The 24,832-nt window shown below is 40.6% G+C and overlaps 1 protein-coding gene and 1 long non-coding RNA gene across 2 annotated transcripts in view; one reads left to right on the forward strand and one right to left on the reverse strand.

The window, feature by feature from the left end:
* Nucleotides 1–24,832, forward strand: part of ZDHHC5 (zDHHC palmitoyltransferase 5) — a 41,594-nt gene that overhangs the window by 8,461 nt on the left and 8,301 nt on the right. The window contains exons 2-7 of the mRNA XM_035124560.3: nucleotides 4,830–6,247; nucleotides 21,069–21,190; nucleotides 22,174–22,331; nucleotides 22,945–23,117; nucleotides 23,288–23,390; nucleotides 23,467–23,558. Coding sequence (XP_034980451.2) covers nucleotides 6,144–6,247; nucleotides 21,069–21,190; nucleotides 22,174–22,331; nucleotides 22,945–23,117; nucleotides 23,288–23,390; nucleotides 23,467–23,558 — 752 coding nt within the window. The 5' untranslated portion in view covers nucleotides 4,830–6,143. The remainder of the gene's footprint in view (nucleotides 1–4,829; nucleotides 6,248–21,068; nucleotides 21,191–22,173; nucleotides 22,332–22,944; nucleotides 23,118–23,287; nucleotides 23,391–23,466; nucleotides 23,559–24,832) is intronic.
* LOC148687568 (uncharacterized) lies at nucleotides 7,155–10,714 on the reverse strand. Its single transcript, XR_015948600.1, has 3 exons — nucleotides 10,208–10,714; nucleotides 7,564–7,623; nucleotides 7,155–7,285 (listed from the first exon to the last, which is right to left on the reverse strand). It is a non-coding gene; the product is annotated as an uncharacterized LOC148687568 (long non-coding RNA).

The following is a 24,832-nucleotide window of genomic DNA, read 5'->3' on the forward strand; positions in this document are numbered from 1 at the left end:
GCCATGCAACAATTAGTGACAGAACCAACGAAATGAGGCAACTATTGAATTATCCAAAGTAGTGCTCAGGATGTAATAGAATATGTAGTGCTGTCAGATTGGTTGGCATGCGTCTGTCTTGGGAGACAATGGAATAGTGCACTTTTGAGGGTTAAATCAAACTGTTGGAAGGTTACAGCGCTTGTGATTGTAGAGACATATGGGAGAGGCATGGTTGTTGCAGCTGGGGCAGATTGTTGTTCTGCTGCAGATGCAGCTTGGTGTTTCTTCTCTCTCCACTCATCGCAGTAGTCATTCCTCCTCTGGTCACTACAAGAAATGCTATCAGTCTGCTTGGAAATAATTGCACAAATGCTATCAGATTTATTTTAAGTTTAATTGAGCATATGAGTGTGGGAAATTTCCCAGAAAGGCCAACATTTCACTATATTTCTTTGTCTGTGTGTAGTGGATCGGTTCTAACAAATTAGAAATTCAGTGTCATGTTCTTTGTTGCCATGCGTAGCAATCCCCCTCCCCTCCAGGGTTTTCCCTGATCCTCCCAGAGTTAATTACTTTTAGCATGTGTATGGGGTGGGGGAAGCCCCATTGCACAAAGAAACAGAAGAGGGCCTTCTTGGTAGTGGCGCCTGCCCTGTGGAATGCCCTCCCATCAGATGTCAAAGAAATAAACAACTATCTCAAGTTTAGAAGACACCTGAAGGCAGCCCTGTTTAGAGATGTTTTTAATGATTGATGTCTTACTGTATTTTAAATCTTTTGTTGGAAGCCGCCCAGAGTGGCTGGGGAAACCCAGCCAGATGGGTGGGGTATAAATAATAAATTATTATTACAATATTATATTACTATATTATTTCTACTACTATTACTATTATTAGACTTTGCACAGGACTTCCACTGAGGGGACCCATTAGTTTAATCCTACCCTTTGAATCTGTTTAAAGGAAGATGGTAAGACACAGAAGTATCAGATCCCACCAGGAAGCCTGGAAGTTATTTAAAGCTATGTAGAAGGTCAGATAAGATTCATGTCACTGCTCAAAAAAGATGCAAATAAGACAAAGGGGGATCAGCATGGTTAAATAGCAGTGGAGGATAGTTTCCATAAGTCTTAGTATACTTGTCTGTCCTCTCTCACTGCCTGCCCTAGAAATTCCATTAGCACCATTTCTTACGCCTTTGCTCCAGAGAGCCCAGATGGCTACATTCTGGATGTACAGTTAAATTATATACAAATTCACTACCTTACCCCCCCCCCCCCAAATGTTATTCCTTTCTCTAGTTCCTTTGTCCTCTGCATTTGGACTCCCTTTTTTCTTGGAGATGGGTAACTTTGAACTTGAGGTATTGTAAAAAAATTCTGTACATACTGTATTCATTTATTGTACCGTCCTGTTCTAGTGGGATCATCACATTTAATTTAGTTACTCCTAGACATTGAGTATGGTACCACACCTCCTTGCTATGTTTCTATTGGCCTTGCAATTTTTTGTCTGGTCCAGTTAAAATAACTCAGTCTATAGTTGGCTCTCTAGGGACGCAGGTGGCGCTGTGGGTTAAACCACAGAGACTTAGTGCTTCCCAATCAGAAGGTCAGTGGTTCGAATTCCCGCAACGGGGTGAGCTCCCATTGTTCGGTCCCTGCTCCTGCCAACCTAGCAGTTCGAAAGCACGTCAAAGTGCAAGTAGATAAATAGGTACTGCTCCGGCAGGAAGGTAAACGGCGTTTCCGTGTGCTGCTCTGGTTTTCCAGAAGCAGCTTAGTCATGCTGGCCACATGACCCGGAAGCTGTACACCAGCTCCCTTGGCCAGTAAAGCGAGATGTGCACCACAACCCCAGAGTCGTCTGCGACTGGACCTAACGGTCAGGGTTCCCTTTACCCCTTTACCTTTATAGTTGGCTCTAGGCCCTAGGGAATAGCTCTTTAGTGAAATTTTATTTGGATTTGGGTAAACAGTGGTGCCTTGACTTACGAAGGCGATCCGTTCCACAGCGCTCTTCAGAAGTCGAAGCGTCCATTTTGCGCATGCGCAAAGCGCGATTTGCTCATGCACAGACCACGCACGCCGCTTCTGCGCATGCTCAGAATGCACGCGCGGCGAAAATACCTCCGGGTTAGCGGACTTCAGAAGTCGAAACCTTCGAAAGTCGAGGCACTTGTAAGTCGAGGTACCACTGTACGGACCTCCTACTGTATTTCTAGGGACCTGGCTCATCCTGTAATCTCAAACAATAGTCTTATCCTAGTCTGAACATTGATGTTTCTTTTTCAAAATTTGTTCTCAGAGACAGCACTATCATACTTTGTAAATAATTAGAAAAGTGGGTTTTAGGGTTCTGAAACTTCTTTGTTAAATGATTTAATCCCACAGTTCCCCGTATCATGTCAATTAGTTCACTCTTCAGTTGTCTCATTTCTCATATGAGTTTTTCATTATGCATACAGTATATTATTTTGATCATTATGAATATGGACATTATTTTACTACTGACCATACCTCCCTTCTTTGTGGGATGTCCTTGTTGATAGGTAGCAAAGAAGCTACTAACCTTTATTATTGTATAAAGTATTCAAAACCAAGATTTAGGTCTAAGATTACATATAATTTATGGATTAGAGGTGAATTTAGGGTACCACTATAATTGCTATATAATAATAATATTGAACAATTTACTGAATGGATAGAGGGAAAAAGTGATTCCTGCCTTTATTCATCTTTGAAAGATGCTGGTACATTTTTTAAAAGATAATTGATATGGATAAAGAAAACTTTCAATATCCTTCATCCAGAGAATCCACAGACAAAATAATAAATCAGGCAGGGGTCAGTTTGTTCGGAGGTTATTTTTAAATATAATTGAACTGGAACTCTCTAAATACTATATGTTTACACACTTTAAAACTTAACTTGTTCTGAGGGTTCTCCTTACGCACTCTCTTCAGAGGAGCAAAAGGGGAAAAGTCCTGTTGCACAAGTTGAAGTCCTTGCATAAGGCTTTCACTGATGGGATTTGTTAGATCAGGCATCCCCAAACTTCGGCCCTCCAGATGTTTTGGACTACAATTCCCATCTTCCCCGACCACTGGTCCTGTTAACTAGGGATCATGGGAATTGTAGGCCAAAACATCTGGAGGGCCGCAGTTTGGGGATGCATGTGTTAGATGAATACTGCCCATAATCACCATTGACTGTATTTGTATTTATGTATCACTTTTCAGGCATAAGATTATTACAACAATAAGCACTGGTGGCTTTTTTTTAAAGTTACAAGAAAATGGATAAGACAACAGCTACTGCTTCTTCTCACTCTCCTCAGGGCAAGATAGTTCTGCAGAAGGCCCTGCGGCTGCAGTTTGGGGGAAGGGTTATGAGACCTGGGTGTTGGCTGTTCACCAGGCTGTTTCTCTTTTCCAGTCTCCTCAGGGCAAGTTGGTTCTATAGGAATCCATCTGGTGACATTTGGACGATGGAGGGGCCACAATTGGAGCAGGATGGTGGAATCCCCTGCTGAAAAATGGCATGAAGTTAAAAAGAGGGGGGGAAACCACATATTTTCCCTTTACTCAGAAGTGCCCCCCAATACAGTGGTACCCCAGTTTGCGAACGCAATCAGTTCCGCAGAGGCGTTCGTTCACGGAGGCGCTTGCTCGTCAAAGGCATGCTTCTGTGCATGCGCTGCGCAGATAGCTTTTGCGCATCCGAGCGCCGCGGAACCCGGATGTAAACACTTCCAGGTCCATGGCGTTCGTAAATGGAGGCGTTCATAAACGGAGGTAGGTGTAAACCATAGCTGCCAAGTTATCCCTTTTTTTAAGGGAAATTCCCTTATGCTGAATAGGCTTCCTCGTGAGAAAAGGGAAAACTTGGCAGCTATTGTGTAAACCGAGGTTCCACTGTATTGTTATAAACTGGACTTGCAGCCAGTTCAGAACCCTTTGGTATTATATAGTGGGGTAAGGAAAGGCTGGGGGGGGAAGCAACACTGACCAGCATTCCAAAGCTCCTGATCCAGACTGGCTGCTGAACAGGAGTTCTTTTATTAGTTGGGGATGCACAACAGCATTATGAGCTGGAAAACACTACAAAGTTCCTGCTTGAAGGAATCTATTTGTTAAACCTACAAGGGAAAGAGAAGGCTATTAATCATCTTGCAAACAACATCCAGAAAGCAGATAAGAAGGAAGGAGAGAGAATCTGACCAATGGGAAATACTGTCAAAGGGGATGTGCATAGCTGGGAAGAGGCTTAAAGGACTGATGGGCAAAGTAACAGATATGAAAGTTAGGTTCTGCATATCTATTTTAAGGATAAAAACTTTATAACAGTAAAGAGTCTGCCTTTTAAGATACAAGCCATGAAATATTTGACCCTGACATTTTGAGAAACAATCACCTAATCCTGGTAGAACAAAGAGTTATTTGTCTTTATGTACACTTTCTTTTGAAGTGTAGTAATTTTGTAAATCTGCCTTTTTAAAAGAGTAGAGTCCTGGCTCTGAATATGCTGAAAATAAAGGTAAGCCACCAGGTTTTGGGTTTCAGTTTTATTAACAGTAGATAATTTTAGATAATCCCAAAATCCAGAATGAGTTAATGGATGTTTGAAGCTCCCTGAGTGCAAAATATGTCCTAATGTGTGTCCTAAATATAACATGTCTCACAAGTTTTACAGATGTGGAAACTGAGTCACATAAGACTGTTATCCATAATTATAGGGTTCTCATATGGGAAAAGTACTTTAGCTCTTAACTCTCAGATCTGTACTAAAGATGAGTACCGCATTACACTTTCTCTTGAATGCTTAACCTTATTTTTATCTCTTCTAGGTACAAGAAGCTCAAGATGAGAAGTTGGCAAAATGATTTAAAGACTTTTAAAGCAAATATGAATGAATAAGGATTAATTTTATTTGTGTGAAGGGAGCATGAGAATGCAACAGTTTGGAGCAGACTAAGTGCTCTAGGACATGGGTGTGGAGGTCCCAGGCATCTTTTCTTTTTACTGTCAGTTATATTTTGGATTTTTAGGAAAACACTTGAAAACTCAGTCTCTAACTGGGTCTTCTCCAGACACAACTGATCCATAATTTATGAAGCAATCTCAAACTTAAATTTCAGTTTTTACCAGTAAGACTGAACTTGTTGAAGGATTTTTGGCGTTGTACACAAAGGAACAAATAAGGAGACTAAAACGCAAGACCAGCCTTCCAGTGTGCCCCCTACTCCCCCTTGAAAGAAAAGGATTTTCAGCTCAACCTTGCACCAGCTGTTACCCGGATTTAGCAGTCAAGAGAGAAATAAACAAAATTAAACAACGCATGCCAGACAACCCCAGTTCCTGGTGAAATCAGGGGAGAGTGCTCCTACTTTAAAAGAAGAGAACGTTCGCGGCACAAGGTGGGGGGGGGCAGAGAATGATGTGCACAAGCATGACAGATTTGCTAACACAATAACCTTCCTCTGAGCAACAACCAGAATGTACTGCTTTATACTAAAAGCAGATTAAAAAGGAGAAACTTGCTCCAGAGTATACATTGCAAAATCACCATGTGTTTTCTGAAACAAAAATAATAACAAAGCAAACCATCAAAACCTGGTATATACCTTGTGTCTTTCATTGATCACCTTCCTTGGGGTGCTTATTTGGCTCATCCTGCACTCTTGCACTAAAACGTCTAGCCCAATTCTGATACTTCATTTGCTACATTTTTCAACACTGTGTCACCTCAGAAGAGGATCATCTCTACTCTACTCTAGGGAGTGCACTTTTTTACAGGGCTTTCCTGGTACAGGAACCTGCGCAATTTCTTGAACCACTAGAATTTTCAATTGGAGTACAAGCTCCCATTTTATATTTTTAATTTTCCTTGCCCCACAATCTTGGGACTACATATAGAATTCCCATTGTTGTCTTCTGTGACACTTTGTTGTGAATACTACTATTCATTTTCATCTGGATCATACTGTAAATCTGATCTGACTCGTAACAGCTAACTACAAGAACTTGAATACAGATTTAAAAGTCTCTTCTTTGCACAGTTGCTTTTCTTTTTGAAGGTCCCTCCTGCATTTTCTTGTCCTTTCTGACTCCGGTTGGGCCTGGGCTATGCTGCAGGGCGGATCATCCATCAGAGCTCCAACATGCCAGCAGCATCTGGAAAGAGATTCAAACCCAGCAAGTATGTCCCTGTATCAGCGGCTGCAATCTTCCTAGTAGGATCCACCACACTCTTCTTTGCTTTTACGTGAGTCAAGAAAATATATAATATTTGGGGAAGGGGGGAATGGATAGACTGGGCTGGCAGTAAGTGTAGAGGCTGTTAAGAAAATCCAGTACTCCTGGATAGAAAAAACCAGCCCTGTACTCATTTTTGTTATGCTGACTTTACAGCAATGGTAATCTGAATCGGGGCACTCAGAACCCACTGATTTGATGGCTAATTTTGTTTAGCTTTGTTGAACTTTGCAGTCATGTTTATGGTCATATTAAATATAAGTTTAAGGGGAAAGGTATTGGTTGTATATGCACTTGCTTTTGCTCCTACGTGTTTCTCCGAAAATAAGACACCGTCTTATATTTATTTTTCCTTAAAAAACCCCACAGTGGCTTATTTTCAGGGGATGTCTTATTTTTTTATTATGCGTCCAGCCTCGCCTCTTCCTTGGGGCCCTCCAGAATTGCGCCTATCACTATGTCTTATTTTCGTGGTATGGCTTATATTGCGCAAATGCTTAGAAATCCTGCTATGGCTTATTTTATGGGTATGTCTTATTTTAGGAGAAACAGGGTACAATATAGGTGTGTGGAAACAAACCAGGAAGCCAAAGTTAAGCATAGTTTCCCATTATGTGTGAAGTGAAGTTGGCTTTAGACTCTGGAAGAGGACTGCCAGAGAAGCCATAGTTTTCAGTTAGCAAAGAACCAACATGTGAGTGTATAATGCTCGGGCATATCCTGTCTTACTAAAGCAGGATTTGTTTGTGCAAACCAGGCCACCACATCTTGCTCACTTGCAATGGCCAAGGTTTCACTTCAGTTTTCCTGTGGTGGATGAGTGCCGTTCCTTTAATTTAGGGACCTATCGGAAAGAAATGTAAGTGGAACCCGGATTAAAATGCATATCTAGTAGATAAAATAATGTTTCATTGTGCAGGAAAGCAGGAGAGCTTAGTTTGGGCACAAGCACTGAGGTTACTGTATATATTTGGGTTCACAATTATACCTGCAATGCAGAGGAGTGATGTCTTTTGCCATGGTGGATAGGGTAATTTCTGCTGTTTGTCTGTCAGATAAAAAGGGAAAGCTTGTTCAGCATTGGGAGGCCTATTTGTAGTCAAAATAATCAGATATGTTGACTGTATAGAGTAATATCTGTTAAACATAACTTAATTGAAGGCTATGAGACCATTAAAACAGCCTAAATAACTTGTCTGGTTGTTGTTTATTTTATTTAACATATTTATATGCTGCTTAATTACCAAAGTCTAAATGGTGTATATAAAAATTCTACAGTGGGTAAAATCAATTACAATTAATTATAAAAACCGAAAGCCTCCTTACCTTCAAAGTTGTCAGTTGTGTTTCAGAATCTGTTGCTGTGAAAAATGTTCACTGATATTTCTAAAAAAGAATTGCAATAGGCAATCTGAGATTGTGAATGGCATACAACAAAAACATCAGTTTCTGTTGAACACATGGTGATTGGGGTTTCCTTATTTTGATGTTTATTGATGTGGCTTCAGTGAAAAACATATTGGGCAATGTATGCTTGTCATACAAGGACTTTGGATACTTAGGCAGGAAAATAAGCCACAGGTGGGATTGTCTCATGAGCTGTTATCCTGGTTTACCATTGAGGTTGTTATTGGTCTTTATGTTAAATAATTGCAGTGATGTGTATGGAAAAAATGGCTAAATTGTGCACACTTGAAGGAATAATTTTATGCAATTTATGATTTAAATACTTTTTAAAACATTTACACACACACACACACTGATAAAGCTTTCCATTATGGCTTTTTGTGAAGTCAAGTTGAACTTAGTAATGTAAAGGGCGAAAAGAGTGATTTGTGCACAGAAATCTTTGCTCATACAAAATAGGATTGTTTAAAGTGCTGCATAGCAGAAAGTTTAAGTTTGCTAGCACATTGCCTCTGGATAAATACCGTAAATATACTACTTCTTCACCGGGTGGTATAACAAATAATGCTTGAGGAGGCTATCTTAGAATCACAGAATTGTGAAGTTGGGACCACATGAGTTATCTAGTCCAACTCCCTGCAATGCAGAAATCTTTTGCCCAGCATGGGGTTCAAACCCACAACCCTGGGATTAAGAGACTCATGTTCTACCGGCAGAGCTATCTCAGCAGCTCGTAACATTGGTGATATACCACAACTGTTAGCAGCCCTTGTCTGAAATGTATGAATCACTTCCATGTGATGTGCTTGAATTCCATCAGTGGAATCCTTTGAGTTACTCCTCTTATTTAATACATAATCAGTGAACTTAGTAACAAGAAAGCAATTTTTGATGGAATTTATGGGGCTGGTTGTAACAGGTATGTATTTTCAGATCCACAGAAGGTACTCATAAAAAGTAGTAGTTAAACTTTTTCCCCACCATGAGTACGGTATAGGGTACTATAGAAGCATTCTGCAGAGAACTACAATTGTATTTACTGGATGTTCCTACACTTTGTAAGCTGGAAATATGTATACATATTCCAAATACTACTTCTGTCTAATATGTATTCAACAGGGTGTGAAATGCTCTGTATAGTAAGAAATGTAGCATCCCAATAAGTGAAGAGAATAATGTATTTCTAGTCTGAAGCATAGGATGTAAACATGAAGCACAGCCTTTTCTGTGATCACTTGAACACTTGAGTGGCTTGTTCAGAATGAAAATTCAGTCAGTTAATTCTAGGGCAGTTGAAGTTGGCCTGCTTTATAACATTTTAAAACTGAATCATAATTATCCTTCTCTTCAAGAAGGATTGAAGCCCTCCTGACATTCAAGTTTTATTCAGTGTCATTTGGGGTAGGAATTTAATGTCATTCTCTCCATGCTCCATGGCATTTCTGAACATCACCTCTATTTCTGAGGGATGCTTCTGCCTCATAATTGAAAGTTACACAAGCACCATAGCTGTACTCCTGATGTTTAAAGACTTGTTAACATGTAGTGTCTGAAGCATACTTTTAAAAATACTTCCCAACATGCATCTGAGATGGGCATGTAGCATTTTCACATTGTTGTAGGAATAGGGGTACGAGTATAATAGTTTCTTTCAAAAGTGATGCAGGGTGTTACTGAAGTGTAAAGATAACTCCTGCATCTTCATCATTTAATTTCTCATTTGATTGACTGAAGCTGATTCTGTACTTATTCCAACCAAGATGTCATGGGTGTGTGTTTGAAGAAATAATAATACAAATAATAACTATTATTTCTATACTGCTTTATATTTTAAAGAAAAAAGCTCAAAGTCAAAGGGGTTTACAGCACATTAAAACATTGAGTAAAGCTATTCTGAATAAGACAAATTCAAGCCTCATGGAAAATATTTCCGATCCTTCTGTAAGTAACATTTTGTTTTCCCCATATTTATACAGTAATGGTAAAGGGACCCCTGACCGTTAGGTCCAGTCGCAGACGACTTTGGGGTTGCGGCGCTCATCTCGCTTTACTGGCCATGGGAGCCGGCGTACAGCTTCCGGGTCTTGTGGCCAGCATAACTAAGCCGCTTCTGGCGAACCAGAGCAGCACATGGAAACACCATTTACCTTCCCGCTTGCACTTTTACCTTATCTACTTGCACTTTGACGTGCTTTCAAACTGTGAGGTGGGCCCAAACAATGGGAGCTGATTAGCAAGCCCTAGGCTCTGGTTTAGACCACAGTGCCACCCGTGTCCCATTTATACAGTATACTCATTTAATTTTTATAGCTGCCCCATAGCAGAAGTGCTCTAGGAAGTCAGTGTGGTGTAGTGGTTAGTGTCAGACTAGGACCTGGGAGATCAGGGTTCAGATTCCCACTCAGTCATGAAGTTCACTGGATGACCTTGGACCAGTCACAGCCTCTTTGTTTAACCTACTTTACAATGTTGTTGTAGGGATTAACTGAGGAGGAGGGTGAACCATGTACTCCTTGGAGAAAAGGATGGGATGTAAATGCAATAAATAAGTTATTCTGCTTACCTGCTTAAGAAAGCTGGAGGGTCCAGACAGATGGAGATATTAGTCACCAACCTGGCATTCAGAGATCTCCACATGGTCACAGTTTGACCTGCGACAGTCACAAAATGTGCCTGACACCTGTGGGTTTTTGAACACTAAAAAACAAACAAACAAAACAGTAATTAATACATTGATGATGATTAGTATGAGCCGGCATGTCAGCAGTGGTCCTTGGTGCTACATGGTTTCCCATTCACAATATGATGCAATTCTGCTATCCTGTGAAGAAGGCGGAACTATTGTTTGGCTGCTATAGTGTTCATTTAGCTGAGCTCTGCAGTACACACATATAATTTAGCTTTCTTTCACTAATTTATTTGCTGCTTGTAGCAGACATGCTTAACCTTGCAGGTTGCTAGATGCAAGATTCTTGAATGTGTGCTTTAAAGCTTCATTTTGGCTAAAAGAATTGGAGCAAATATCTCAGTCCAGTTCCAGCTGTTGATTAAAAGAGAGCCTTCTAAGTCTGAAGATGTGACTCAGTATATTTGGCAGGCAATAATAGCTGAGCTTCCAAGAAGCCTGTTATCTACAGTGAAAAACATGATTCAACAGATCTTGGGGGTGTGTACATTCAAGAGTACTTGAAGTTGTTTTTCATGATTATTTGGTAAGCAGTTGCATGAACCCTCCAACAACTATGATTGTACAAACTTTAGTTTGGGATATGGCCCTGAGAATCTGCACAGTGAGTGTATAGTATTGTAAATGCCGATTGCTCTTTTTGCAGAGTAACAGCATGAAAAAACCTTGTTTTTCTAGTAGGCATATTTTGCTGTCTTCAAAATATCTTACCTTGTAACATTAACCATTAGCAAAATATACAGTACAGAGATTGATTGTCACATTCAAGCTTATTAACCATGCAGGCATTCTCTTGGCCCTGGTGTACCTTTCTTGATCTCTAGAATACATTCTAGCTGAACTTCTAATTTATAGTTTAAAACAACATTTAAACATTTTGGGTAGATATGACCTCCTTGACTTTGCCTTTCAACTTACTTTTTTAACTTCCTTTTTTGGGAAGTTTCCTCTTTTTGAAGTCAAATGTGACTGGGTTCAGGGGTTTTGTTTTGCTTTGCTTTGCTTTGCTTTTTTGCAGTTGTCTGTTTATATATACATTGTATTTGATAGCATTATGACCACAGTTCCCAAATGATTCAACTACACTTGCACCAGGTCCTGGGGGCCACTCAAGATTAAGTCCCCAGGGTCATCACTCATCTGTTCAGTTCCATTACCTGTTGTTCTAAGGCAGAGTCATTTTGAGTATCTAGAAACAAATATGCACCTAGTCCATGTGAGGATAATGGTAGTCACCTATTAATGCAGCATTTCCTCTTTTAGATGCCTCCTTGATTTAATTCTCCATTGATTTCTCATTCTCCTTTTCAAGATCACTGAGCATTTTGGTCAGGGGGAGCAACAGCATTTCTCTAGTACTAAATTACTTTTTGAGGCTCAATATCACTACCCACAACAACTTTAAGGAAGAATCTGTGCCTTTGGGGATTTCCAGCTTATTGGACTTTATGTACTCTTTGGCGTACAGAGTGACACCACCTCAGTAGGTCCCATCCTGTCCTTCCTATAGGGTTTGTATCTAGGGATAACTGTGCGTCATTGGTTCTGTCCACTCCACCAGGTTTCTGTTATGCCTACTGTTATGTCTGGAGCTTTAATCCTAGAATAATAGGCAGGTAGGATTTTAGAATGTAAAATTTTAGAAGTGAAGTTTGAACTAGCCTATCGGGTGTGTCTCTCTCTGTGCTTGCCTGCTTGCCCCTCCCAGACTCCAGGCTATATACCGGTATCCTTTATTCACACCCTAGGTCACACCTGATAGGCTGGTTTAAACTTCCCTTCTGGAGCCGGATTGGATGGTTCCAACGGCCAATCAGATTACTACAATCTAAAATCCTACCTGCCTATAATTCTAGGATTAAAGCTCCAGACATAACACCTACTATATCTGTATTGTCCTCAAAATCCAAGTAGTCCAGCTCATCCATCTTGACTCAAAAGTCTTCTAGCATATAAACACTTAAATTTTGTTGGTTGTATCCACCCTACTTTTCAGTAAATGACTCTCTTTGCTGTCCTCAAATATTATTCAGAGGGTTGGGGGAATCCCTAGAACAGATTAAGAGGGCACAGGATGAGAGGAAAGGGGAAGAAAGTCCCAACGCACAAGCAGAAATCCTTGCACTAATGGGACACTTACTCAGTTGTTTCTAACATAGCATTAAGTGACTGTCTTTGTCTTTTTTTCATTTTAGTCTATGGTGCTTGGGTCTTTCTGAACTTCTGTCATGTGCCTCTGCACTGCCAGTACCCATTTAAACAATCATACCCCTTAAGCCTTAGTCCTTGGTGGGAAGATTTGCTTCCATTGGCTTCACCCCCTGCAATCGGTTTAAAAACTGCTCTGACACATTTTATTATTTTAAGCATCAGCAGTCAGGTTCCATCCTTTTTCAAGTGGAGCTTGACCCTTTTGTATAGGCTCAGCTTGTCCTAGACCTAAAACATTCCCTAGTGCCTAAAAAATCCAAATCGTTCCTCCTGACACCACCATCTCATCCACTCATTGATACTGCAAAGCTGTGCCTGTCTAGCTGACTCTGTGTGTGAAATCGGTAGGATTTCAGAGAAAGCTATCTTGAAAGTCCTGGTTCTCATTATCCTACCTCACAACCTAAATTTCACTTCCAGGGCTTCCTAACTACATTTCCTCATTTATTAGTGCAAGCACAACTACTGACTCTTCTCTAGCAGAATACTTTTCATATTTTATTTTATTTTATTTTATTTTGCATCTAAAACAATCATTTTGAAGTTTCTAAGCTGGTTGAGTAACTTTTTCATTTGTCTAAGACATAATAGCTTTTTGTATCACCCGTAAGGAATTTCTAAGAAGTTGAATGTTGGAGGTTTGCCTACATATAAGAAGTTATTAGAAAGTTGGACTCAAACAGTAATTTAGCAGAAATGCAGTAATTATGACTGGCATGATCAGGAACACCGTGTGAATATCCAACTTCTTCAGAGTACGGGCTATATTCTATTCTCCTTTTGCACTATTAGCTGTTTCTGCAACAGCCAAATGAAACTTAGAACTTCACTAGTGCAGGCACGTCCAACAGGTAGATCGTGATCTACTGGGAGATCACTGGACATCTGTGGTAGATCACTGGCTCCCCCCAAAGAAGCTCAACAAGTTTGGCTCCCCTAGAAATAGGCCAACATTTTTGCCCTGCACCCCAAAAAGCATGGCTTTCCCCCTCCCTAGAAAAAGCTCAATAACTTTGACCTGAACTACTGCCAGCTTTTAACTCTGTGAGTAGATCGCAGTCTATTGGGAGTTGGCCACCCCTGCACTAGTGTATAGCTTGGAGGCCTAAAACAGTTCACTAATGGATATGGAGCTGTGAATGAGTCACCTCTTCATCCCTTCAGTTGTAGCAGGGAAAATGCAAACATGGGCTGGGCATGTCTGTGTCATTAGATGTTTGGGAAGGTTTCTTACCTAGATCTCTTCTGTAGGGAGAAAGTTATAAAATAACTTGGGTTAACTACTGGGATAGGACTTGAGAGTTCCTGTCTGAGTTCTTTAAACATTACCTCCTCTGACAGGGGGGGAATCTCCAGCACCTGCCTGTCTACTTTGAATACCTTGACCACCTTTCATTTTGTCAGTAGCATTCTTACTTGTTTCACCTCATTATCTTTATTTTTTCCACAGTAGAAGGCTTTATCATTAAAATATAAGTATGTGAATGCTAGGTAAACGACATATAATTGATGCTTGGCCTATGATGTATATGCAGTACATAATAACATCTTTAAAAATAATCAAGAATCAGCAACATCATTGTCACTTTCTATCTCACTCTGCAAGAGACTTATTATTCCCATGGTTTTGTCTGGCCGTAAGAATGTTTCTGTAGACATATTGAATGCTAGTAAGCTTTGGGGTGTGTACACATATAATTTTTTGAATGTGTTCATTTATCCTTTTGCTGTGACACTGTTTATCACTGTGACACCTGGACAACATTGCTCTAGTCTCATGGAACAAAAAGGCTCCATATCATGTTCTTTTGATTCACCAATAAGCTCAAGTTTCTATCCTTAACTCGTATAGGAAATATCAACTTGTTTTGTATTCTCTTTAGATACATAGCAAATTATTGTCTTCCCAGCTTTGGTGTGTTTGCATTGCCTAATTCTGCTGTTCAGAATCCACTGACAGTACTTCCCTGCCTCTAGCTACCAGCCCACCATTAATGATTCACAGGCCTGATGCCAGTAGGCAGGGGTTGTTGAGTCGGTTTTTAGCTGCTGCTTCAGCCTCTTTTTGGCCTGCATTGGAGATTAAGACTGTGTTCTCACTGACCCACAAATGAAAAGAGTTGAACTGGCCTTTGCCTTATAGATATTTTGATAATGAGGGGGAGGAGAGGAAGACTATATTGGGAGGGATGCCTCACCCTTCCCTGCTAATGTAATATATGCCCCTTAGATACCCTTAGTGGGCTCTGAGCATTCTGTCAATTGGTTTACTCCATATGTCATTTTTTTAGAGGTAGCCTTGCATTTCCCTTCCCTGCTCTTTGCTCCTGCTGCCTAAATCCATCTGTTTATCTCAGGCTGCTCTGATTGGAGAAAGAAGGACAGATGCTGCCCTAAATCTATGGGATTAAACTCCCAGCAGCAAAGCAGATTAGGGTATTACACTGGCGTCTTCAAGGGGGAAGCCCGCTGGGTCCTGAGCCCAGGCTTTTCTGTGGAAAGGATTCTTCAGTATAGTAATTTTGTCAGTGGGTACCATCTTAACGCGGGTGGCGCTGTGAGTTAAACCACAGAGCCTAGGGCTTGCCGATCAGAAGGTTGGCAGTTCGAATCCCCACGACGGGGTGAGCTCCCGTTGCTCGATCCTAGCTCCTTCCAACCTAGCAGTTCGAAAGCACGTCAAAGTGCAAGTACAGTAGATAAATAGGTACCGCTACAGCAGGAAGGTAAACGGCATTTCTGTGTGCTGCTCTGGTTCGCCTGAAGCGGCTTTATCATGCTGGCCACATGACCTGGAAGCTGTATGCCAGCTCCCTCAGCCAATAACGTAAGATGAGCATCGCAACTCCAGAGTTGGTCACAACTGGACCTAATGGTCAGGGGTCCCTTTACCATCTTAACATTTTCCAACCTCCAAGACTGTGCCTGTGTGTTTGCTTGTGGATTAGTCATATGAATGAGTACCTTGTGCTAGAAGAATTGATCTGCATTGTCCCTCTAAGGAATGGAATTATATGACATAGGTCTGGCTTCTGTCCTAAGACACAGTTGCATGTGAGATATATATATAGTGTCTGTGGCATATTAACTTGTGGTGTTACTAATATTTCCAGAGTTGTAATTAACACCTATTCTGAGCAGCACATAGATACTGTGGCCAGGTGAAATACCTGGCAAGGGTAATGCAAGGGTAAACCCACCCCCCATTCCCATCACTGAATATGGCCACACACCCTGCAGTAAAAAAGCCCAGGGAGGCACAAGTTACAGTCACACTGTTGCTCTCAATTTTCCTGATACCTCCCAGTACCACATACTGATTCAAGGTGGATATTCTCTTCCTTAACTCCCCACCACCACATTCACAGAACCTTCATCTTACTATAGGATATGCAGGAGGCCAAGTGAATACAGTGGTGGGTTCACAGTTATTTGGGTAGTTTGTGTGGCTATCCAGAGTGGTTAATGGGGTGTGAAGTAACAAGTTGCTAAATGCTGATGGTGCATAGCACACTGGCACATTGGATATAGAAAAAAATATCCTCTGCCCTTCCATTGTAGTCGTAATGTTCAGGGCAGGTTGCAGCAGCTTAAAAACATCTGCAAAACAAAAAAAATATTAAGGATCAAAATAAGGACCAGCAAATTCTTGGACTAGATGACCCTTGGTCCCTTCCAACTCTATAATTCTAATTTGATACAGGTAGATACTGACCTGCATCTGATTATGGGTCCACTTCAGAATTCACTGCCCTGTAGATCACTTTACTGTACAAGATAGTTGAAGGGCTGAAGCACTTCTTTGTTCCTGTTGTTTAGCATTCAAAAATGGGTAATCCAGCTGCCCACAACCTGGAGTGACTAGCATGCAATACGCCTTGCTGCCGTGCACTTTGAATGCAATATAGCAAGTCCCCCTAGGAGTGACGGGATGAGGTTCTGTCATTGTCAGGGGGGATTATATAGACAAACTGATTAGCTCTAGTGCTTGAATTAAGTTTGACTAAATTGGCATATATTTGCAAAGGGGGAAAGGCAGATTTAAATCATTTTTTCTATTGATTTCCTCTTCATATATTTCCTAACCGATGGTGCATATTTGACCATTACATCATGCTAATTTACAACTAAATGGAATTTATATGGTTTCTTTCTTGAAACAAAGGATTGATCTTGCACTTACCGGTACCCATGAATGATACATCAAAGTATGTCCAGATAATTAGTGGGCAGAGTAGAGTTGGCTATTTTCATTCAAGTGAAAATGAAAAGCTAATGTTTAGTGAGTGTAAATAATGAAATCTTAGAAATTGTCAAATTGATTTTTAATTTATATTGGAAAGTGTCACTTAACTCAATGTATCAGGTAGAGGCATTGCTATAGTTAAGAGACTAACTGTAGAGCTAATATCCATTTCTTCAGATTAATATCCCAAACTTTCCTGAAAAGAAACTTGGCATTTATATTTTTAAATGAAATAAAATATTGATTTAAATGTTTATAATTTTAAAATTGATTTTTATTTGCGCTTCTCAGTCAGGGCTGAGCATACACTGCACCACTAGATGTGATGAGAGGTGGAATGAAGTGTCCTTCCTAGGATAATACATTACTGGCTGGCATGCTGAACATGAGCTCTCCAAACTACAATATTTTGTTGCACATCCCACTTATTTCTATGTAGTGCTCAAACAAGTAAAGCCATGAAAGTAGCAGCCCTGGCTACTTGGTGGGTGGCATGTGCCGCATTATGGAGCAGTTACCATTCTGTATGAAAAGGCCAGTTGCCCATGAAGAGGGCATAGGCACACCCATATCCCACATGGTGTTGCAGGTGTGCCAAGGTTTTCTGTCTGCCAGTCTTAGTTGTCAGGAGCAATTTTTGAGTACTCCCTAATACAATTGGGTGAGGCTGTGCTGCTAAAAGATGCATTGTGGCAGGTATATCTTACACACCTTACTTTTCATGTTATGTCCTATGATTGAGACAAGACGAGGTGAGGGAGTTGCCTGCCTTTCATTCTAAAGATGTCTCAGGTTAGAGCAAATGTAAACCCAGTGTGTCTAATATATAGTAGGACAGTTGCCAGGCCAGGACTGACATGCAGCATCAACACCCCCCCCATGGGAAGCTATGCGAGAGAACCAGTGCAGACTGTTCTGTGCAATCCCTGTGGTGAACTACAATATCTTATTCAGGGTAGCCTCTAAATCTCATCAATTTATATTTGCAAAAAAAAAAATCGGTGTGACAGTTTTTTAAAATTGCTATTTACAATTCTAACATCACCTATAATTACATGCTTGCATAATAAGAGAATTAAAGACTCCAATACAACCTTAGATTTCTAAATTATTCTTGCACCACTATGTAGACAGGGAATAAGGCTGTCATGTACAGAACCAGTTGCAGTTATCTGTCTGCCTATTTAAATTTTTTTAGCCTGATATACATATTTCTTTCATCCAGGCCCTAATCTAAGCCTTATCAGTTTTATGGTGTTTATTGCAAACCACTTCAAAAACCTTGTTGCCCAAAGCAGTATAAATAATGTTTGTTTGGGTTTTTTAAGTTGAAAGCTTTAAAAGTTTCAGAGAATGAAGTTTCTGAGCTTATTTTGACATCACATTTACAAAACCACATCCCTTTCTTTCACTGGCAGCACCTATCTCCAGGCTCTTGATTTGTATTTACTGGTACTAACATAGATTAGAATCCTAATTTGTTCATAGCCATGTGTTAAAAGGATGAAAAAGTGCAGTCTTTCACAAATGTGTAAATGAAAATAATATGTTATGGGGCAACTGATCTGAAATGGATTGACTCAATTGTCTTAAGATACAAATGGAGGTGTAATTCCTTTCTCTATTGGGCTGGGAACATTATTGGGTGGTATCCAGTGTTTGCCAAGTAAACCCACTGAAATCAGTAGACCAAAGCAATTTAAGTTCATTGATCTTAATGCATCTACTTTGATCATCCTTGATCAAACTTTATAGTTTAGTTACATTTACATTCAGATAACCTAAGACGCGGGTGGCGCTGTGGGTTAAACCACTGAGCCTAGGGCTTGCCAATCAGAAGGTTGGCGGTTCAAATCCCCACAACATGGTGAGCTCTCGTTGCTCAGTCCCAGCTCCTGCCGACCTAGCAGTTCGAAAGCACGGCAAAAAGTGCAAGTAGATAAATAGGTAATGCTCCGTTGGGAAGGTATATGGCGTTTCCATGTGCTGCTCTGGTTTGCCAGAAGCAGCTTTGTCATGCTGGTCACATGACCTGGAAGAGCGCCGCAACCCCAGAGTCGGTCAGGGGTCCCTTTACCTTTACCTTTACCTTTAACTTAAGGCTACTCCTAGCTTTTGTGTCTACCTCATTAAAAAGAAATATGAGCTTGCTCTGATACTCTTCTGGCTGTGCTCCATTAAAGTTTTGAATCTAGTGGGCAAATATTTTAGGTTTATCTAACTTTGTTCTAAGCAGACTTTTGTTGTGCCTTCCCTCCTTAACCTGTAGCCTTACTGTAGGTTTTATGTGGGATGTTCTTCTGCATATGGATCTTCTAGTCAAACAAGCTAAACTTGTTTTTCTTTCTTGCTGTGTTCTGGACGTTGACAAATTTGGTTACAGCTGATTATAGTGTGTCCAAAATGCCAAACCTCATAGAGCTCATACACATACTCAAGTAGTGTCTGGGAAATCAGATGTTACTAATGGCACTTTCTTGTTTATGTAAACATTTTTAGCAGTTTTAACTTACATGCTCCATGCTGTGTACATTGAATAGAGAGCAATAACCATTTAAAACTGGTAACTGCTATATATATGTAACAATGATGAAAGTTGCTATTTCACAAAATGTGTTTTATTGTACATGTTCCCAAGTGTTGAAACTATTTTATGCACATTATCTCCATAATCCTTTCAATAGCTCTGCAAGGTGGACAATAATGGTATCATAGTGCATACTGGTAAATGAAGCTCAGAATATTGACTTGCTTTAAGACCATCTAATGAATTCATAGCTAATAATAATAATAAATTTTATTTATACCCCGCCCTCCCCAGCCAAGACCAGGCTCAGGGCGGCTAACACTAAAAAGAAAACAATTGATTAAGATACAACTTAAAAACACGATTAAATACAACATTAAAATTAAAATACAGCCTCATATGGAAGGAAAAAGGGAAAGTAGGGGAGGGGGGTCAAGTCGGTTCCAGGCCAAAGGCCAGGCGGAACAACACTGTCTTACAGGCCCTGTGGGAAAAAATCAGGTCCCGCAGGTCCCTGGTCTCATGAGACAGAGCGTTCCACCAGGTCGGAGCCAGTGTTGAAAAGGCCCTGGTTCTAGTTGAGGCCAATCTGACCTCTATGGTGTTACTATTTATGGACGTTAAGGTCCTTCGTGGAGCATACCGGGAGAGGCGGTCCCGTAAGTACGAGGGTCCTAGACCGTGAGGTAAAATTGGAACCTGGGCCATTCCAACTTGCACTTTACTATACTAACTGCTTGCTTAAACTACCCAACACTTCAAGTGCACAAATTGAGCTCACATAAATGTGAGAGGTACACATTGGCATGTATAGGAACACTAGTAGCATTATATCATTAAGAATTTCAGCTATGTATGTTAATGGGTTCTTCATCACTGGAGTGAGTAGAAACTAAAAATATTTACAGTACTTGAGCCTCAGCAGAGCTGACATTTGCTATAAATGGGAAAATACCACTTAAATACAACTATTTAAAGCACAGAAGACCAGTACTACACAGAGTTGGGTGATCTCAATGCTATATGATCATGACGGCAGTGGTACATAAGCAGTGGTTCACCTTGAAGAACTTTACACATTTTGGAGTTATCCAAATATTACACCTAATCAGATTTGTGTTGGAAGATGTATCTGTTGTTCAGTGAATAGTTTTGAAGAACTTCATCCACATCTTTGGGAACCAAAGTGGGTGGTATAGGCCATGTGTTGAAATGCATATTTATGTTGTTTTGTTAATTCTTAAGTGATTTAACAGAGTGATGCTTCCACACTGTTAATGGGTTCCCGTGCATGTTTGGATTAATGCTGGCCATTTGCTATGAAGTGAGCAGAGTATAGGCTTTGTAGGATCCCAAGCTACCGGTACCTACATACTCCTTTAGAGGGGGTGTGATCCTGTCCAGAACAGGCAACTGTTCTATCTTTGGGACATGGGAACCACCTATCCATGGGACCTCCCTCTTCCTACAATTCAAACTCAGCCCTCATCCAGTCCATCACCACATTCAGGTACTGGTCCAGGGCTTGCACAACTACTCCTGATTCAGATGTGATAGCGAAATAGAACTGTGTGCCCTCAGTTTACAGATGTCACTTTACTCCAAAACTCCTGATGAGTTTTCTCTTCCATTTGCTGGTTATCCAGGTTTATTTAGGTCGAATGACCTCAGTGCTTTTACTTAAGGTTGAATCAATTCATAGTTAATCTTAAAATGTTAATAGATCTGTTTTAACTTACTTTTTCTTTGTGCAGGTGCCCAGGGCTTAGCTTGCATATCTCCCCAATCATTCCCATTTACAATGCTGTGGTCTTCCTCTTTGTGCTGGCCAACTTTAGTATGGCCACCTTCATGGATCCAGGCATATTTCCTCGAGGTGAGAACTGAAAATTGCCTTTGAAGCAATTTCTATGGCACTGATTGATCTGAAAATGTTTTGATTAGGGATGGCTACTTCCACTCTCCAGATCCAGAGCATAAATTATTGTAATCTGAATAGGCAGGAATCTTCCAGCTCAACAGTGTTTATAGTGTGAATTATGTTGGATGTAACAGCAGGATTCATTATTGGAAGCTATTGCCATATTTGGGAGGGGTGAGGTTCTACAAATTTTGGCTGGCCTTGATAGCTAGCCAAAGGTGTTCTTTCCACCAAACTTGGTATAAGGTGGGGGGGGGGAGTATTGATTGTGGTGTCACACTACAATTTTTGAAGGCTCTAGCTGTGGGGACAAACCCTGTTCTCCTGCCTAGCATCAAGATGAGTGGGAGTTTATTCCTGTCCAGGGATCACTCAGAAGACCCTGGTATCTTACTGCTTTCAGAGCTTCTCCATGGCTTATTTACAGGACAGCCTAGTATGTAGCAACTCACTGGTAACTGTAGGTGGTAAGGCTCATTCCATGTAGGCAGCTGAGTGAGCTAGCAGAGGAGAGATGGATTTTTCCACTGCTGTTCTGTTTTATGTACTGGCTGAGAAGGAAGGGAAGCCAATCCTTTAGCTCTGCCGAGCCTATGGGTGCGTTCTTGACAAAACAGCTTTTTTACAAGCCTGCTAAGAAGCTGGTGTCCTGGGATTCCATAGCAGACACCACGCAGAACGCTAGACTCCTAGACTTTAAAAAAACACACAGCAACCCTGCAAGCTATTGTGGGCTTATTTACAAAATGGATCAAGGGTCAGCATAATCCATCCCCTTTTCTCTAAACTTGTGAGGGGATAGGGTGTCTCACCAGAAGCACAAAAACAAAAAGTCAGTGCTAAGGTGAATGGGTTTGTGAAACGGGGGGGGGGGGCAAGGACATGTTGGACATGCTCTGCACGTCATTGGATTTTATAATTTTTTCTTGGTACTTCAGCTGAAGAAGATGAGGACAAGGAGGATGATTTCCGAGCTCCATTATACAAGACTGTGGAGATAAAGGGTATTCAAGTGCGCATGAAATGGTGTGCAACGTGTCGCTTCTACCGGCCCCCACGCTGCTCTCATTGCAGTGTCTGCGACAACTGTGTGGAGGTAAGAGACTGGGAAGAGAAGGGATGTGTTGGAATTGCTTGTTGGATTGTTGATAATGAACTTAGGACATTCTGTAATTTTTGAGATCCAGTTCAATAACTGTTTGGGCTGCAAGATTCAGTTTTGTGTGTTATAGGTTGGGATAGACACCTCAGACTTGCATGCTTTCCTTTTTTACCAGAGCCCGCAGGGTCCACACTCCGGCACTTGATACAAAATGGTGGTTTGAGAGGGAGGGGGCAGAATCAATTGCATAATTGTGGGTAAAGTAATCCATAGAAAATATATTCCTCTAGTATACATGTTTGTTTATTTTATATTCATTTTTCACCTTCCATAATGAAATTCAAGGTGATGTGTGTACAAGTGTTTTTAACACATATTGAAAGGCAGGAGAGGTGATGAGGCACCATTCAAATATAATTTATAATCTGCTGGTTGACCACAGCCATTCTACTCTTACCCTTGTTATAGGAGTTGCATCTTCTGTTGTGGAAATGAAAATTGTGGGTGGGATTCAGGTTTCCCAGAGTTTCAAGGGGTTCTACAGGTGTAGTATTGTTTTACAGAGGTGATGTCCTTCTAACTCTGTTCTTTACCCTTTCACTGATAGGAATTTGACCATCACTGTCCCTGGGTAAACAACTGTATTGGGCGGCGCAATTATCGCTATTTCTTCCTGTTCCTGCTCTCACTTACAGCACATATCATGGGTGTATTTGGTTTTGGCTTGCTGTTTGTCCTGTGTCAAGTTGAAGAGCTCTCTGGGATTCGTATGGCCGTCACGTATCCTCTTTTTCTAGAGTGCAAGGAATTCCTTAATCAAATTCTGGTGAACAGTTGGGCTGTTCACCTGAGATAATGCCAACTGTGATGAGTGGTGGGAGGGAAAGGAATCCCAAAAACAAAGTTGTAGGCTGGTCCTTCATGAATTGCTTCCTTGACTTTGTTGACAGTATGGCTGTGATGTGTGTGGCTGGCTTGTTTTTCATTCCTGTTGTAGGCCTTACGGGATTCCATGTGGTCTTGGTAGCCAGAGGTCGCACTACAAATGAGCAGGTAGATATTTTACAGTTAGTTTTTTACTTCACTACATGGTATCTCTGTTTCCCTGACATATCTTTTCTTCTTGCAGGTTACAGGCAAATTCCGGGGTGGAGTAAACCCTTTCACCAATGGCTGTTGTAAGAACGTCAGTCGTGTCCTCTGCAGCTCCCCAGCCCCTAGGTAAATTCTGCTTCACCTAAGAAATTTGTAGAGGCCCTATTCTTTCTTGGAGAGAGAAGAGCTAGATTGTCTTGATTCCTAATGGAGACAAGCAGAAAAGCAGATGAATATTCTCTGGGATCAGTCATATGAATGGTTTCAACAGTGAAGTGGTGGGATGTGGGAAGTCATTGCTCACAGCCAGATCGCACCTTGAACATAGCTGCCAAGTTCTCCCTTTTTTTAAAGGGAAATTCCCTTATGCTGAATAGGCTTCCTCGCGAGAAAAGGGAAAACTTGGCAGCTATGACCTTGAAGTACAGTTTGACACAGCAGCTATAAGCTTCTTCCTCTTGTAGTTTTTAGTAAAGAAAGGGGTTGCTGGCAACTATCTAAAGATGTGGGAGAAAGATTAATTAATTTTTATAGTGGCTGTTTTTCCTGGGATCTGTATGTCAAGGTGTGTCTATACCACTGAATATAATCAGTCTTTGAGAGTGGATTGGGAGTAGTTATCTTCTCCTGACTTTGCTTACTTGAACTATCCACAGAACAAAAATATGTGGTATTCCTGCTTGAGGTGATATGCAAGGCTCATTAACAGTAGATAATTCTGTGATGTTTCCTTGATACCTCCAATTCCAACAGCTCTAGTGTTCCTCACACCTATGTATGTAACTTTAGAGAGAACAGAACTCTATATGACTTTATATCACTACATGTCTGTACTCATGTACAGGTGAAACTCGAAAAATTAGAATATCATCGAAAAGTGCATTTATTTCAGTAATGCAACTTAAAAGGTGAAAACAATATATTAGATAGATGCATGACATGCAAAGCAAGATATATCAAGCCTTTATTTGTTGTAATTGTAATGATTTGTCGTTAGGCGGGTCAATTATAAATGGAATGTAATTAATGAAATGTAATAGCGATGTTTGTTTTTGTTTATTTTTGTATTATTGTAACTATTTGTTTTATTACTGTGGAATTTCCAAAAGAAAGCATTTGTAAAAAATTAAAACAAAAATAAAAATATTAAGTTGCATTACTGAAATAAATGCCCTTTTCAATGATATTCTAATTTTCCGAGTTTTACATGTAAATCATAATCCACTAAATCGCTGCTCAGCATTTATTAGTGTTTCATGTATAAACTATTTCAGCGTGCTCTGTGTTTTGCACTCATCACAGCTGCCTATAAGTGTGAACAGACTACAGGTGTGAAAAAGCTGTTTACTTTTATTACATCAATGAATGTAACTTGTGAAGAAGGAATGCATTACTTACTC

The sequence above is a fragment of the Zootoca vivipara genome, chromosome 1 (assembly GCF_965207765.1).
Source record: "Zootoca vivipara chromosome 1, rZooViv2.hap1.1, whole genome shotgun sequence".
Lineage (NCBI taxonomy): Eukaryota > Metazoa > Chordata > Lepidosauria > Squamata > Lacertidae > Zootoca > Zootoca vivipara.